The sequence below is a fragment of the Rhinolophus hipposideros genome (assembly GCF_964194185.1).
Source record: "Rhinolophus hipposideros genome assembly, chromosome: 16".
Taxonomy (NCBI): domain Eukaryota; kingdom Metazoa; phylum Chordata; class Mammalia; order Chiroptera; family Rhinolophidae; genus Rhinolophus; species Rhinolophus hipposideros.
In genome coordinates this window covers 24676852-24692873 of record NC_138062.1, presented here as the reverse complement: position 1 = coordinate 24692873, position 16022 = coordinate 24676852, and the positions used below count along the sequence as shown (strand labels likewise).

Below are 16022 nucleotides of genomic sequence, written 5' to 3'. Positions count from 1 at the left end.
TTTCGTGATCTCAAATTTCAGGGGGGTAAAGCACTTAAGTAAGGGCATGTGTATTTCTGAGAATAGAATGTACTGTTTTACTTTTGATTTCTAAGCAAAGAGGCAGGAAGAAAATACTGAATTTTTTATTTTACCTTTAATCGCTGACACACTTTATTATGTAAACTGCATTCCAGTTGTACCTGCAAGAGGCTAGTATTAGTGGTTTCTGCCTAAAAGAAAAAAAGGAGGAAAAGAATTTAAAAGGAAGCAAAAGGCTCAGTCTAAGTATTAATAGTAGACAATCTATGTATTCAGAAACTACATTTACTCATTTAACAAATACTTGAGTATCTGCTAAATCCTGGGTATTGTACTATTTACTGGAAATACAATACTGAATAAAACCAAACAAATCTCTGTCACTAAGCTTCCATTCTAATGGAGATCATACACCCTTCCCTGGGCAACATGAAAATTCCAACTGTGGCAATAAGCAGATAAAATATGTTCTAAATATACACAGGAACACTGTAGTTTGGCGTCTCTTGTGCTTTTTGGACACTTTGTTTCAACACAGGAGTCTACTTTTATTTTAAAGAAGGTTCGCCCAATAACAGACAACGCATTCTATGTCTGCCTTTCCTCCGTAGAAGCTATGACAAATACATAAGCGATATCCAAAATTCAACTGGCTATCGTTTTTAATAGGTGGACGAGCTATGGATGGAAGCGACAAGAGTATATAAAAAGAATGAAGAATTCCGTCAAGTTCAAAGATCTTAACAGCCACACAGTATGGCATAAACATATCTTGAAGACAAAAAACAAATGCAAAGTCCCATCCAGGGATCCAGACATTTTCGGGAGGAGGATGGGGGTTGCAGACGGTGAATGCACAGAGAAGGCAGGCAGTGAGTACAGCATGTGAACCTAAAGGGCCTGGCTGTAACATCTCCTCTTCAGCTGAGTTTGAGGCATCCGGCATAGTTATTATAAAAAGGCACTCGGCCTGGCAGTCACAGTTGGTAGGTACATCAGGAAATCTCCGTAAGGTAAGAAGGCAATTCCCAAATCCTTGGCTGACTTAATTGTGGGTGAGTGTCTATTTACTCCAGGAAGATTTAGCATTGAGGAGAATCATCCCAATTATGTTTGATTTGTTAGATTTATAAGAATTACCTAAGTACATAATATAAAAACCCATTTTTAACTACTTCAATTGTCATTCAGGCCATTAAAGTACAGGAAAAAAGAAGAAAGTAGGTTACATTTTAAAATGCAGTGAAAATATTTAAGGAGTTTAATCAGACTTGTAAATGGGACGAAACGCTCATCAATGGCTCTTTCAAAAAAAATAATTGCTAATACCTGCTAGACTTAAAGAGAATAATGTCATCTGTGAACTGAACCTAAAATCCTGAAGAACTAGATATTTGAAGTTGTCTTTTGGGGAACAAATTCCACAATCAAAGACATAAATAATTACCCTAAGCCCACCACTTCTCTGAAATTGCTTTAACCAAAGTTACAAACGACCTCCTCATATCCAAATCCAATAGAAACTTCTTTTTGCCCAACCCTTCTCCACTTAACACCATTAATCAGGTGTCCTTCTGGTTCTTATCTTTCACCTTTGGCTCTCGCTTTACTTGGCTCCTCCTCCTGTGACCATCAGACGCAGAAATTATTCTGGATTCTGTGTTGTGCCCTCTTCCCTTTCTGCTCTATGACAAGCTGAAGCCATTCACATTTACTTCTCCAGCTCAGACCTCTCTGCACACCCATATGTCCAACCAATGACAGGGCATCTGCATGAATCCTCCCTCACAACCCCCCAGGCAGCAAACGACCCTTGCTATGCCCCTTCTCTTAGCACCATTATTAATTTACTTGTTTAAGCCAGAAACCTAAAACCAACTTCACTTCCTCAAGCAAATCCATAACCAACTTACACTGATTGTACCTCGTCCATTGAATCCATTCACTTCTCTTCATTCCTGATACCCTAAAGATCAGGGGTCAGCAAACTATGCCAGTGGGCCGAATCCAGCCCGTTGCCTGTATTTGTAAATAAAGTTTTATTGGAACACAGCCACGCTCATTCCTTGAGCATTGGCTATAGCTGCTTTTGTGCTGACAATGGCAGAGCTGAGTACTTGCAACAGAGGTCTATGGTCTGCAAAGCTGAAAATAACGATTCTCTGGGCCTTTACAGAAAGTTATGGGCCCTTGCCCTGGTGGGAGGGACAAAGGCAGGTAGGCTGCTGCACCAACTTCCTCCTAGTGCCCCAGTGTCCACCTCTGCCCTCTCCACATTGCATCAAGAGTGAGTTTACAAATATGCAAATCAGTTTAAGCAACTATCTGCTTAAAATCCTTCAAAGACCTTCTGCTTGCTCCAACCCCCAAATCCTTTACTGTAGCTACAAAACTCGGGCACCCGTCTCCTCTGTACCCCCTGGTTTATACCCCAGCTTCTCTGGTCTACTTTCTGCTCTGTTTTGCCTTCAGCCTCTGAATTTGCTGTGCCTTTGTTTTGAACCCACAGCCCCAACTCACCCTTTCCCTCACCTAGCTAAACCCAAGTCAGCCTCAGGTGCCAGCTTAACCATCACTCTCAGGGAGGTTTTCCCTGACACCACAGCTGGGCTAAGTGCCGAAGCTCACACCCACAGCACCTTTCAACTCACTTTCCTTAACACTCCTCGTTACAATGCAATTACAACTTTTTAAAGGTCTGTCTTCCCCAGCACACTATAAGCACCTTGTATGATGCCTTTACCACACTGCCTACCACTTAATCGGCATTCAATACACAGCTGTAAATGAAGAGAAGGGGGCACACAGCCACAGGCTTGCTTGAAAACAATAAGAAACTAAAAACAATTAACAAGGGCTATAAAATAAAAGAATATATCAAAACGTGATATTCAGTGTGTACTTCTGATCTGAAACTTTCAAAAAAAATAAAAGTTTAAAAAACTCCTATCAACACACTTTCAACATATACGTTTATAATAAGTTGTTGGGGTTTTTAAAAATATATAATTTACAACAATTTAACTGTATGTCTTAACAGAGCAAGGCAATTCTCTTCCCTAAAACATTTCCTCAAATGTTGAAATAATGCTAAAAATTCAAAATTATGATTTTGGACATGATTAAAAATCCTATTTGCACAGTAATTTGATGTGATCTAAAGCTTAACATTTTGTTACACTTGGTAAATTTCTGTATGAATGAATTTGTAATTTATCACTTTAAGTAAGATTCTTCTATTAGCCGGAAACAAAACAAAACAAAAAAACTACATTGTTTTATTTGCTGTAGAACATATTTCAGAATCCCACAAGGGGGAGTTCCAGCACCTCCAAACTGCCCTGGAAGTATGCTAACTTTTCTCAAAGAGAAATTTAAATGTTCATGTCTTTCTTTTTCAAAAGAATGAAAGTATGGCAGTCAACTTTAAAAAGGAAACTATAAGCAAAATATGAGCCACTTGGGGTAACCACATGCATGTTGGGAGTACAAATTCCCCCTGAGAGGCTCCTAACCAAGCAATTTGTTACGACAGTAGGACACCCCCCTTATCCAGAAGTGTGTGCCTGGGCAGATTATAAAAGAAAAACAAACAAAAACCTATTTCTTTACTTTTGAAACCTGCCACACTACTTGAACAAAATTAGTTCATAAATTTCATAGCTAAAAGAAAAAATAATTCCTTAGTAGTTTTCATATTACGTATATGGGATTATCCTCTTTTAGAAGATGGAGGGAAATGTGGTTTGGAGGGGTTAAAGAACTTATCAAAGGGTCCTAAGATTAGTTAGTGGAAAAATGCAAAAACAATAGTAGGTCTGTTAACACAAGTCAGTATTTTTTTCCAAGTAAATCAGAACAGATCAATTGTATTCCTCCTAGGTACTTAAAAGCCTAAAATAATTTCAACATGGAAACACGTATTAAAAAACCATACCAAGAAATAATGCAAAGGTCAAGAAAACAGCAATGTAAAAACTCCTTTTATATGGCTTGCATTTCCATGATTTTGTGGTGAAGGGGTATGTATCTAGGTAATTGGATCTAAGAGAGAGAGAAAAAAATCACCTTCCTTATTTGCTAAGAAATTGGTCTTTGTGTATTGGGTCAGGGGCAGAGTGTGATTTTGGGGGCCGGGGGACTGTGTGAAATGAAATAGAAAAGAAAATGATTTTTCTTGACAAGAGTAAACTATACCCTAAGAAAAGTATATGAGAACCTGTATTAATCCAGACAGAATGAACAACACACACAACATTCCCAGTAATGACCATACTTGAAAACCTTTCCTTTAAGGAACACAACTTGTGAAATACAAAAGAATGACTTCGATAAATTCTGATCTTAGACTCTATTTGTGTCCCCTTACACAATTTGGAATGCTCAATTTCAGAGGTCCTTACAATGGTAAATCTCTGATGCCAATGGGTGTATCACTAGGAACACAGATTCCGTCGAAGGCACGTGACCATTCCAGACAGTGGTCCCCACGCACAGTGCGAGGTACAATACATGCTACACAGCAGATGACTTTGTATAAAATGAGCATTTTCTTGGGTCCCTCCCACACAACACTCACGCTATATAACCAAACTCCTATTTCAGTGTTTCCTGCCTAACAGATTCAGCTGAGGTATTCGTAAGCACCGGCCAGTTGCTTTACCCTTACATGAAACAGCAACTGTGTTCCAACCCTCACCACCACACTGCTACCCTTCTAGTATTCCTCAGCTATTCAACAGCTGAAAGAAAATTTACCTGTGTTGCCAGACTCACTAAAATTTGCACAAACCTAGCAACTGGCTGAAATGACTAATTTTTTGTTGTTGTTATTTGTTTTAAGGGATAGAGGGTTAAAGCATATGCATAACATCTTTCCTTATCCACATCTTTCGAGAAAAGGCAGTGGGCCAGATGACCGCAGTGAGCACAGCTTCAAGTTGAAACCCCAGCCATAAAACCTTGGGGCCATTCCCTACCCTTTCTAAGCCTCAGCTTCCTCTTCTATAAAACAGAGTTAATGAACTCACAGCCATGTTAAAAGCATTAAATGAGATGCATATGACAATCACAGGACAGCCAGTGGGCCCTCAACAGGGAGCATTATTATTTTTACTTGTTTATTCACAATTAATGTGTTATATTAGTAAACTTCCACATCAAATAATTCAAATGCTTCGGGAAAGCATTTTTCCCACATCAAAGTTGGTAGAGGGGAAACTTTTCTTTCTCACTCCTTTGGTTTCTAACAGAAGGGACTTTTTTTTTCTTAAACACTTCAAATTCTTTTTTGTCTTATTTCACCATTTGTTCTGAACCCAAGAAGAGACGTGTCATTTGCTGCACACCACCTCCCAACCCACGCCACCCCCCAGAAATGGGTCAGAAACCCTGAAAGATAAACAACAAGCAATTCAGAGAACAAGGAAACACTGAGATACTGAGACTTGGCTGGACCAACCGGCAGTGACCTGTGCGTTGTTCAGTGCCCTGGCTTTTACATTTGGGTGGCTAGCTTTTGACTACTACAACCTGAGCTGGCAGTTTCAGCAGAGCCACGTAGGATTTTCACCTTGGTAGGTCATGCAACATATGGTGGCTCTTTCCAAAGGCAAGCAGCTATTTTTATACAGCTGGACGCTCCTGGGCCATGAGCAAATGGCAAGTGGGTCCTTAAGGCCTGGCTCAGACCTTGAACCGGGGCCCAGGCTCGGCCATAGTTCAGGTGTGAAGATGCAGGCTACTGCTGCCTGACTCCAAGCGATGAAGGCACAGTTCTTACCTAAGGAGGCATGGCCATGGCAAGGAAGGTTAAGCTACAAAAGAAAGGGTGTTGCCATATGGACCAGTATGGTGGGTCCTCAAAACTTAACACAGAATTACCAGGAGGGACAGGAAAGGTACTTCTACACCCAAATTCAGAGAAGCCATCATACACAATAGTCAAAAGATGGAAACAAACCAAAATCCATCCATGGGTGATTGAAGGAAAAAAAACATGCAATATACATATAATGAACTATTATTCAGTCTTAACAGGGAAGGAAATTCTGATACAGATAAACCTGGAGAACATTATGCTAAGTGAAATAAGTCAGTCACAAAAGGACAAATATTGTGTGATTCCACTTATATGAGGAAACCGAGCATAGTCAGATTCATAGAGACAGAAAAAAGAATAATGGTTGGAGGAGCTAAGAATAATGAGGAGCTATTGTTTAATGGGTACAGTGCTTAAGTTTTGGATGATGGAAAAGTTCTAGAAATAGACGGTGGCAATGGCTGCACAAAGTGCCACTGAACTATACATATAAAAATGGTTAAAATGGTAAGTTTTGTGTTATGTATATTTTACCACAAGAAAAAATAAATAAAAGGCAAACGGAGAAGGAAAAAGAGAAAAAGGGAAAAGGGAAAGAAAAAGAAAAAAGAAAAAGACGTCCCTGTCAGGGTTCTCCTCAAAACAGTTTCCAAAATACTACCATGTTTGCCTGAAAATAAGACCTGGCCAGATAATCAGCTCTAACGCGTCTTTTGGAGCAAAAATTAATATAAGACCCAGTCTTATTTTACTATAAGACTGGGTATAATATAATATAATATAATATAATATAATATAATATAATATAATATAATATAATACAGTACAATACCTGGTCTTATATAAGACCAGGTCTTACATTAATTTTTGCTCCAAAGGACACAACAGAGCTGATGGTCCAGCTAGGTCTTATTTTCGGGGAAACACGGTGTCTGCTGCTTTCATATCCAGGCCATGAAGAAACTACTGGGTCCAACTCCTGGCAGGCAGTATAGACAGACTGTCCCAAACTCTGCTCCTTCTTTATGTATTATCTTCATGACTAAGAGTCAGAACTGCGAAAGGGTGTAGCTTCAAATCATGAGGTTGGTCCACAGACCCACAAGTTCCTCCCCAACTCACTGGCTCTAGATTTATTTACCATCTAAATGCTTACCACTGCTTTAGATTTTCAAGATCCGAAGTGTCAGAGCCACGGAAGGGTGACAGATTTTATAAACAAAAATGCAATAAGTTATTTTTTTATTAAGGAGGTATGCTGTCATGTTGGGTTGAGTCAGAGAACAATTTGACAAAAGTATCGCAGGCAAAAAGAAGACAACCACGAAGGTCTGTCCTTGGAACTATCAGGTTCACTCCGGAAATCAAAGAGGTGCTAGAAAGTTAGAGAAACAAACTTTAGCCTTCCTGCCAGGACATGACGGAACAAAAACCAAAAAAGAAAGGCAGATTTGATGATGTAGGAGGAAGAGAGGGCTCCCCTTTGGAGCAAAGCTGCCATCTTAGGAAACAACTAGACAGCTGAAATAGAACAGGAGACCTCAAAGGTCCAGTTCAACAGACATAAAAACAGAGATGGAAATAACTAGGATCTCACTGAAATTAGGAAAATATATCTTTTCGTTGAAGTTTAAAAAAAAAAAAAAAGCTGATAAGCAAGACAGGCAAGATCTCAGCTGACTGGACTTGCTCCCCCAAGAAAAATAGGATTCAGTTCTAGGAACTATGGAGAAACACACTTCTAAAGCCACGTAAAGAACCCATAGTAAGAGCAATTGTGCACCTTCACCCTCAAAGATTGAGGCAGCTACCATGTTTCCCCGAAAATAAGACCAAGCTGGACCATCAGCGTCTTGTGGAGCAAAAATTAATATAAGACCCAGTATCATATTACATTATATTATACAAGACCTGGTCTTATTTTAATATAAAATAATTTGATATAAGTTTTGCTCCAAAGGACGCGTTAGAGCTGACGGTCTGGCTAGGTCTTATTTTCGGGGAAACACAGTAGACCAAAGGTTACAGATGTGGGCAGGCTGTGAGGAGACCAGTGAGATCAGAGCAGAAAGCTCAGAGGTTTTGGTGGAGAAGGCAGTTACTGTCTGTGCCCTGAGGGAACATGTTGGAGAAGCGATGGAATTAGGACTCCAAGTAAGGGAAGGGGCAGCAAAGAGGAAATCCATTAAAGGGGAAGCAGCAGGACAAGATAAACTGACCACAGGCCTGGTTTAGATGTTGGTCTGAGGTGGGGGGGTGAGGGGGTCTCTTCTATAAGACTGTACAATGTAGGGAAGAAAATATTTGTTTAAACAATAGGTGCTTTCCGATTTTCTCTTTCTTGCTTTGGGAGAACTCCCAAGAAAATATCTACAACACCTAGCAGGAAAAAAAAAATACCTAGACCAAAAAGTAAAGGAAAAAGTAAGAAACAGAGTGTACCAAGTCCAGCAAACAGTAACAGCTTACAAGTGGTAGAGAAAGGAGAAAGATCAACAAAAAGAGCTGGTTAAACAGCCAGAAGCTCAACTGAGCCTTCCTGAAAGAAAGAGGGGGACAGCGGATGGCAAGCACATCCTGCAGGTATAGACCGAGACCAGAGAGAAACGGCACCCTCGCACCCTGGGGGAGACAGGGAGTGGTTCCCAGCCTAGGTCTCTCCCCACCAGGCCGAAGCTTCCCAAGTGTCAACAGCAGCTCTCCTCCAGGAATCTGCTGAGAACAATGCTCCACTTGAAATAAGTGGGGCGTAAAAAGGAAAAGCCTTCCTTAAGTAGTAGTAGGTTCCAGAAGCCTCAGTGAGTCCACAGTAACAGGCAATGGAAAGACCAGATCTCTAAGTCCCTGCTCACAGCCACGGTGGACACTCCTTCCCTACACAGACCAGAGGTCGACCCCACTGAGCACGGGGTGCCTGAAACATGGGGTCCATCGGGAAAGGACTACATTGCTGCCACTGCAAAGTTCTGACTCAGGGAAGCCCAGAGCGTTTCAGGTGCGGCTTCCTGAGAGAGGAAGCGATATGCACAGGTGGCTCCTCCCCAACCCCCAAAGGTCCCAAATTAGCCTCCTGACTGGCAGGGTAACTTCTCGCCATCCAGCTCAAATGCCAAGATCTTGGAGTCAGAACAACTGGCATGAATTGAAGCTGAAACCAAGGTGATGCTCTGTCTGTCCTCCATCCCTCTCTCTGGCAAACAGGAAGTATTGGGAACAATTTTGAGGGCTGGCATGCTTTCCAAATTTGGTGGATGTAAGGTTGATCATCTGATATTGTGTCTTATTAAGATTCTACTCAAGTGCGGCTCGAGAGAGACTTAGTACTGAAGTACTGTGACTTCTGAAGCCTGAGGGAAGCACCTCCTAGCGAGAGGGAGTCCAGGCTACAGCTGCGAAAGTTTCCCAAGCTGCATGCAGGCATGGAGAATCTCCGGCTAAGACCAGAAAAAAAAAAAAAAAAGAATTGGGGAGGACTTCAAATTCTTTGACTGTTAACTCACAGTCCAAGATAATTTGATACGGGACTATAGCCTTGAACTTTCATGTCTTGCCAAAAGACTGAATTTCTGAATTTTAAAATTCTCCAAGAGTTTCATAATAGGAGAGGATTTATATTCAAAACTTTTTTTAAGTGAGTAGTGCATTTTAGCTAAGTGCCAGGTAATAGTTCTAAGCGCTTTGCATGTATTAATTTATTTATTACATTGGTGCACAAGTGCCGGCGGTTTTTCCAATGTTTAACCTTTTAAACCGCAATTACTTTTGCACCAACCTAATAATAGCTACAGCAATCGCATGAGGTAGTACTATTTTTATCTATGTTATAGGTAAACTAAGAAACAAGGAGGTTACATATTTGGCCAAGGTCACTCAGAACTAAGATTTTTATCCCGGTGGTCTGGTTTTAGAATTCACCTTCTTGTATGCTACACTGTGCATGCCTGTGATGCAGCATCAGACAGCTGGTATTTTTTATTGGAGCATCCTGACTGTTATTTGATGGCACGGCAAAAGTTCTAATAAGCTGTACTGGACACCATACTTGAAAAGAATTTGGGATGGGAAACAGACAAGAATATGAACTTTCAACCTTGGGTATAGTATGGCTTTGGAGAAGATTATTAATGAATAATTATAACCACCCCAGAGCTTTCAAGGGGCAAGCTCAACAGTGTGCCCCAGCCATCCGAGGGGGATCAACAAACAAACGGGGTGGGGGGGGGCAGCGTGGTACTCCTGAATGGAGCAGGCTCAGGAAGGTGGGAGCACAGCTACCGGACGTCTAAGGATCTCATCAGAGAAGGGAGGGCCATAGCTTAAAAACAGGCGAGTCCAATGGGTCAGGAGTACAAAACTGAGACATTTTAAGGAAAGGATTCTCTTTCCCTAAATACTCCGGTTCTCTTGCCCCCAGCCTTCCTCTCCCCTTAGGTAGAGGGAGTTGCCTATTAGGCAACAGACAACGACCCTGCTATAGAGAGCAGTGACAAGGGCGGGGTTTTCAGAGGAGCTGGTTTTTCTCCTTCACTTCACACCCTGGGTAAGGGTGTTGGTCCTGGATTCAAACTTCCCTTCCCGTGGGCCACCCCATGGTATACACCTAGGGGACCACAAGTTAGCAACTGTGGCTCTTATCTCAGCTGATACAGGTGAAGGAGGCTTACAGTAACATAAAGGTGGCATTTTAGTTCTCTAACTCCTGATTTTATAGGTCCACTAGTTGAGAACTTGGCCAGGAAAAGAGGTGCTACCATGTTTCCCCGAAAATAAGACCTCACCAGCGCATCAGCCCTAATGTGTCCTTTGGAGCAAAAATTAATACAAGACTCGGTCTTATTTTACTATATTATATTATATAAGGTCGTAAATAAGACCAGGTCTTATATAATATAAAACCGGGTATAATATAATATAATATAAAATACCTGGTCTTATTTTCGGGGAAACACGGTATTCATTGGGCTCTAGACTATGCTAATTTTCTATGCTAAGTTTCTAGACTATGCTAATGTAATGAATGTTTGAAAGACATCAAAAAAAGACTCACGGTCTTATAACTTCCTAAATAGCTGAGATTATAATTTCTTCCTTTTTAAGATCATTTATTCTATTATCAAGCAACTGAATCAATTCTCCTGGGAGGCAAGAAAAGAGACAAAGCAACCACTGAGTTTAAAGAGGGACCAGGAAACTGTGTTCTCCCAGTAGCCAAGAGAGCAGAGATTTTAGAGATGAGGCAGATGGAGGGGACAAGGCTCCACTGGCCTGTAAAATACAGAAGAGGGAAGAAAACGTCTACACCCACACCTCTTCGAATTTCTCTCTAGGCTTTACCATGCTTTCTTCCTTTCTTCTACTCACCAGCCTTCTATCTCTCCTCTTCCCAAGTTCCCATTTCACTGAATCATTCTCACTCGTGGCTCCAAAGAAAAGGAGAAATTTTTTTAAATTGAGGCAATTTCCTTGCTTTTGAAAACTATATTCAGGAAGAGGTAGTAGGGGGAAAATTAGGTAATGGCATATATTTACCTAACATACAGTAACAACTTTCCAGAGTCTGACAACCTATCATTTTTATGTAAGAAAGATCAAACAACTTTTATCACACAAAGAAATATTAGTACATTATGATTACACAGAGATTTGAAGGAATTCTCAGCTATGACACCCAGAAATTGTTTTATTTCACTTAATTATGTAAGACAATCAGGAAAACACAATAGCTACAGAAGCCCTGTTCTCTATTTTCCATTGCCGGAGCCTAGATCAGGCTTTTGCAACTTCTTTGTTCATGACAAATCCAAACTCTTTCCATTTCTCTTCTGTCAAACAGTGATGGAAAAAAACTTTCCTTGTTCTCCCTACATGGATTTTACAGCTTCCCCTCCAGACGGCCACATTTAATTGACAGAGATCAGCACCTCCGGAGGCAAGGAGCAGGAAAGCAACTTGGGGCGTCCTCCCCCCAACCTGGCAGGCACCAGGCTCCCCGCAGGCCCGGACTGCAGTGCTTGCCCAACACCTGTCCTAGGCAGGCAGAAAAGCAAAGGCTGTGCCAATCTTAAAAGGTTAAGAACTCCTGGTCTGCAATGTATTAGATGTCACACAGAATACCCAGAAATAATCACTCCTTTACACAATCCAGTAACATGATTCTGTGGCGAGGGTTAAGAACCCCGGCTCATCACATACACACATGCTCAAAAAAAAAAAAAGCTAAAAGGAGATGGTAAAATGTTCATCTCGGTTACCCCTGCGAGTGTGACTGTGGTCTTGGGGCTTATTTCTAATTTTTCACTTTCTGATTTCCCATTTTTTAATAATGACATTGTTATTTCTTCTAATCATACACTTTTATAGAATTCAGTATGATACCATGTTGGGACACACACACACAAGCAGCTTTACTGGGTTTCCCATCTTGCCTTACAATTAAACGTTATTTCACAATGATTCCAGTAATAATTATTTAAGTTCTTTTAATTCTCTGAGACAAGTTTATCGCTGTTGTGACCCTATATGCTGGATTCTGAGACAATGGCAATTTCAAATATTCTGTTTTGCCCAAATAAATCATTGTAACACTCCTTGAACCTCAGTGGCTTACATCCAAAACAGCACTGAAAAATACATTAAAAAACAAAATTGCTTGCTTTTTCATGAGCCTAATGCAACTGTATTTACACATTATATCCCACCATATATTTTAGTTACAATCACAGAACCCAGTATACCTTGTACGCTACTATTCACTTGTTAGACATTTCGACATAAGCATCATAACTTGGAAGAACTATTTCATATTCTACTATGTTGATATACTCAAATTTATCAAATCCTTTTTTCCACTGTTGAGCCTTTAAGCTGTTTCTACTGTTCTTTGCCATTATAAAAATGGTACAAGAAAAACCAACAAACCATTTTACTTGCATTTAGCTTTCACGCAACATGAATTAGTAAGTCAACAGATAGGAAAATCGTTATGACACTTACTATATGTGGGAAACATTTAAGACACACTAAGCTGGGATTGCCAGTCCTGTCTCTGCTCTCAAACTCCATCAAGTAACTTAAACTCTAAGTCCATTCTATAATTTCTAAAATAAGAATAATAGCACCTGCCCTGGTAGTAAATCTGTTGAAGGTCACACTGGTTCATGCGGTGAAAAGGTGAAGTTATGCAAATCTTAGATGTTACGAGGGGACAGATACGCTATTTGGGGATCTCAGCTCAGATGCCCACTGACTCATCTAGCTATTAAAAATTCTGGGGGCCCTCAATGAACTTACACACTAAGTTGATGTTGAGATTATAAAAATGAAAAAGAAACAGGCCCTGTCCCAGAAAACCTCATGGCAGAGCAGAATTGGGGGACAACATCAGACATTGTTAAATAAAGCAGGGGGTTTAACCAAGTGCCATGGGGACCAGAGCACAGACTTGCCCGGGAATCTACAGTTTCCAGAGGTGATGCTATCTGACTGGGTCTCGAAGCATGGAATTATTAAAAGGATAATTAGAGTTTGAATGGGGTGAAAGCTTATGGAGGTGAGCAGGCTTGAGACATTCCGGCAATGAGAGGCTTCTGAAGCCAGAGGTGAGAAAAGAGGGGTGGGACCGCTGAGGAAGGAGCTGGGTGATGAAGGACCATATATGCCAAGCTAAGGCACTTGGACTTTGTCGTGCAAACCACCGTGGACCCGACCAGCATGGTAACCAGGGAAATGATGAACAGTTCTCTTTAAGAAGACGTCGCCAGCAGCAGTGTGATGTGAGCACTAGAGCAGAGAAGACAGCCTGGGAGGAAAATCCAGGGGCCAGACGACAAGATGGCAACGAAAACAGAGGAACCTCAGATTCTCAACTAGACCCACTGTGATCTCTCAGCTGCTAGGAATTCTCACATCAGAAAGGTCAAGGCAAATGAAAGAGAAGGACCAAATGAAAGGTTTAAAAAGGGAAGTGCAATCTTAAGTCCTTGTTATTTCCCTACTTCTTTCCCAGGAAGATGAATCATACAAACCCTTGGTTTCAGAAGAGAGGAAGCTATTTAGTCCAATTCAACGCCACCAGAAAAATACAAAAGTCAGATACAAATGGACAATAGACACAAACAAAAAGGACCCAAAATGAGCCCACATACAAAAAAAAAAAAAGAAAAGAAAAAAAGAAATAGCTTAATTATTTGCTGGCACCCTAGTTTATTTCACAAGATTGACACTTTTTTTGTTATTCTGAAAAACAAACTGGGATCTTCACCATAAGGCTCACTTAAGGGACCAGAACTGATCTCAGTCTATATGACATGGATATTAATGCTATTTTATCCTACTCACAGAAATAAGATGAAATAAAATGGACTTATTTGGTTGGACTGTTTTTCCTAAATAATACTCTGTTATAAAAGAAAAACCAACTATCAAATAATGCCCTCTTTGGAGTGCTGTCATGAAGTTCTACTCTGTGACTCTGGGGTAGACCCTGTGCTAGGTTCTTTGCAGATGCTCATTTCATACTTCCAGCAAGAGGCAGCGTTGCTTGGCGGAAAGGTCCCAGGCTTGGAAACAGGCTGCGGTATGAAACTGGCTATTTTTACTTCATACAGGTAATGCATTTTCCCTCCAGCTTGTACCGCTGATATAAATCCCTGATTTTTTTTGCATTGCTTACACTTAATTTTTGTTACAGCCATCGAGGCACGGTCCTAGAGCTCTAGCCTCTAGCCATCCTGGTACATGACCAGAATCTGGTTCAGGTTCTTGAACTCCGAGCTATGGTGGAGGAATCAATGGTGTCGAGTCATACAGATCATGACACAGCACAAAGGTATGCATCTGGTTTTTGACTGATTTCCATTTAATTTCTCGTGACAGAATTTTGTTCGGTTTGCAGCAGCAAAATATCTGATGTCTTCTGTGACCATCCTGACAACTCAAATTTCTTTCAAGTTTTGAAACAGACAGCTTGTGGCCATCTTCAAAAAGCCTTTTGAACTGTGTCCTTAATGCAGCAATCTGCCACGTTCTGTTCTGATCCGTGCTCATAGTTTTTATGACACCTTCCTGCTACTTTCCTTCTCTGGTCAGCAAGCTCAGCTTGGAGAATTCCAGCAGCCTCTGTATACAGAGGGTGCTCAAAAAATGTATACACATTTTAAGAAAGGAAAAACTATATTAAAATTACGCTGATGGTGACCACTTTGAGCACCTCTTGTAATTTTAGAAGTCATACATGACTTGTATTCATCTTTTGTTATCGGTATATATTGAGTATTACGAATTTAATACAGTTTTATCCTGTCTTGAAATGTGTATACATTTTTTTGGCACCCTCTGTATTTTGGAGTCTTCACCTTCAGACTCTTCATATTCAGGGATCGTTGGGTGCATGTCTTATCTAGACTTTTGCCCATGTTTAAACCAGATTATTTAAAAACACTCAGTGAATGATACTAAAATCCAATTCTATTCAGATCCTTAGGTATAAGCTTTGAGTGCCAAACAATGGAAACAATTCAAATGTCTACCAACTGACAAATGTTTAAATAAAATGTGGTTGTGTATAAATTATTATTTGGCAATAAAAAGGAACGAAAGACTGATATGTGCTATGAAACAGATAAACTTGAAAACATTATTCTATGTGAAAGAAGCCCATCGCAAAGACCACACATTTCCTTTACATGAGATGTCCAGAACAGACAAAACTATGAAGACCAAAAGACAGAGTGACGGTTTCCAGGGACTTGGGTGATGAATTAGATTGTGGTGATGGTTACACAAATTCGGGACTATATTAAAAACCACTGAATTGTACACTTTAAATGGATGAATTTTGTGGTATGTGAATTATATCTCAATAAAGCTATTTTAAAAACAAATTAAAATGAAAAAAAAAAGAAAGAGAGAGAGAGAGAAAGAGAGAGAGAGAGAAAGAGAGAGAGAGAGAAAGAGAGAGAGAGAGAGAGAGAGAGAGAGAGAGAGAAAGAGAGAGAGAGAAAGAGAGAAAGAGAGAAAGAGAGAAAGAGAGAAAGAGAGAAAGAGAGAAAGAGAGAAAGAGAGAAAGAGAGAAAGAGAGAAAGAGAGAAAGAGAGAAAGAGAGAAAGAGAGAAAGAGAGAAAGAGAGAAAGAAAGAAAGAAAGAAAGAAAGAGAAATCCAAACTGACAGTTTGGTTATCAG

General features: G+C 40.4%; 1 protein-coding gene across 3 annotated transcripts in view; it reads right to left on the bottom strand.

The window, feature by feature from the left end:
• Window positions 1–16022, bottom strand: part of TMEM131L (transmembrane 131 like) — a 142597-nt gene that overhangs the window by 48133 nt on the left and 78442 nt on the right. For all 3 annotated transcript variants that reach the window (XM_081077147.1, XM_081077148.1, XM_081077149.1), the window contains one exon: window positions 135–212. In XM_081077147.1, the coding sequence (XP_080933273.1) occupies window positions 135–212 (78 nt within the window). The remainder of the gene's footprint in view (window positions 1–134; window positions 213–16022) is intronic.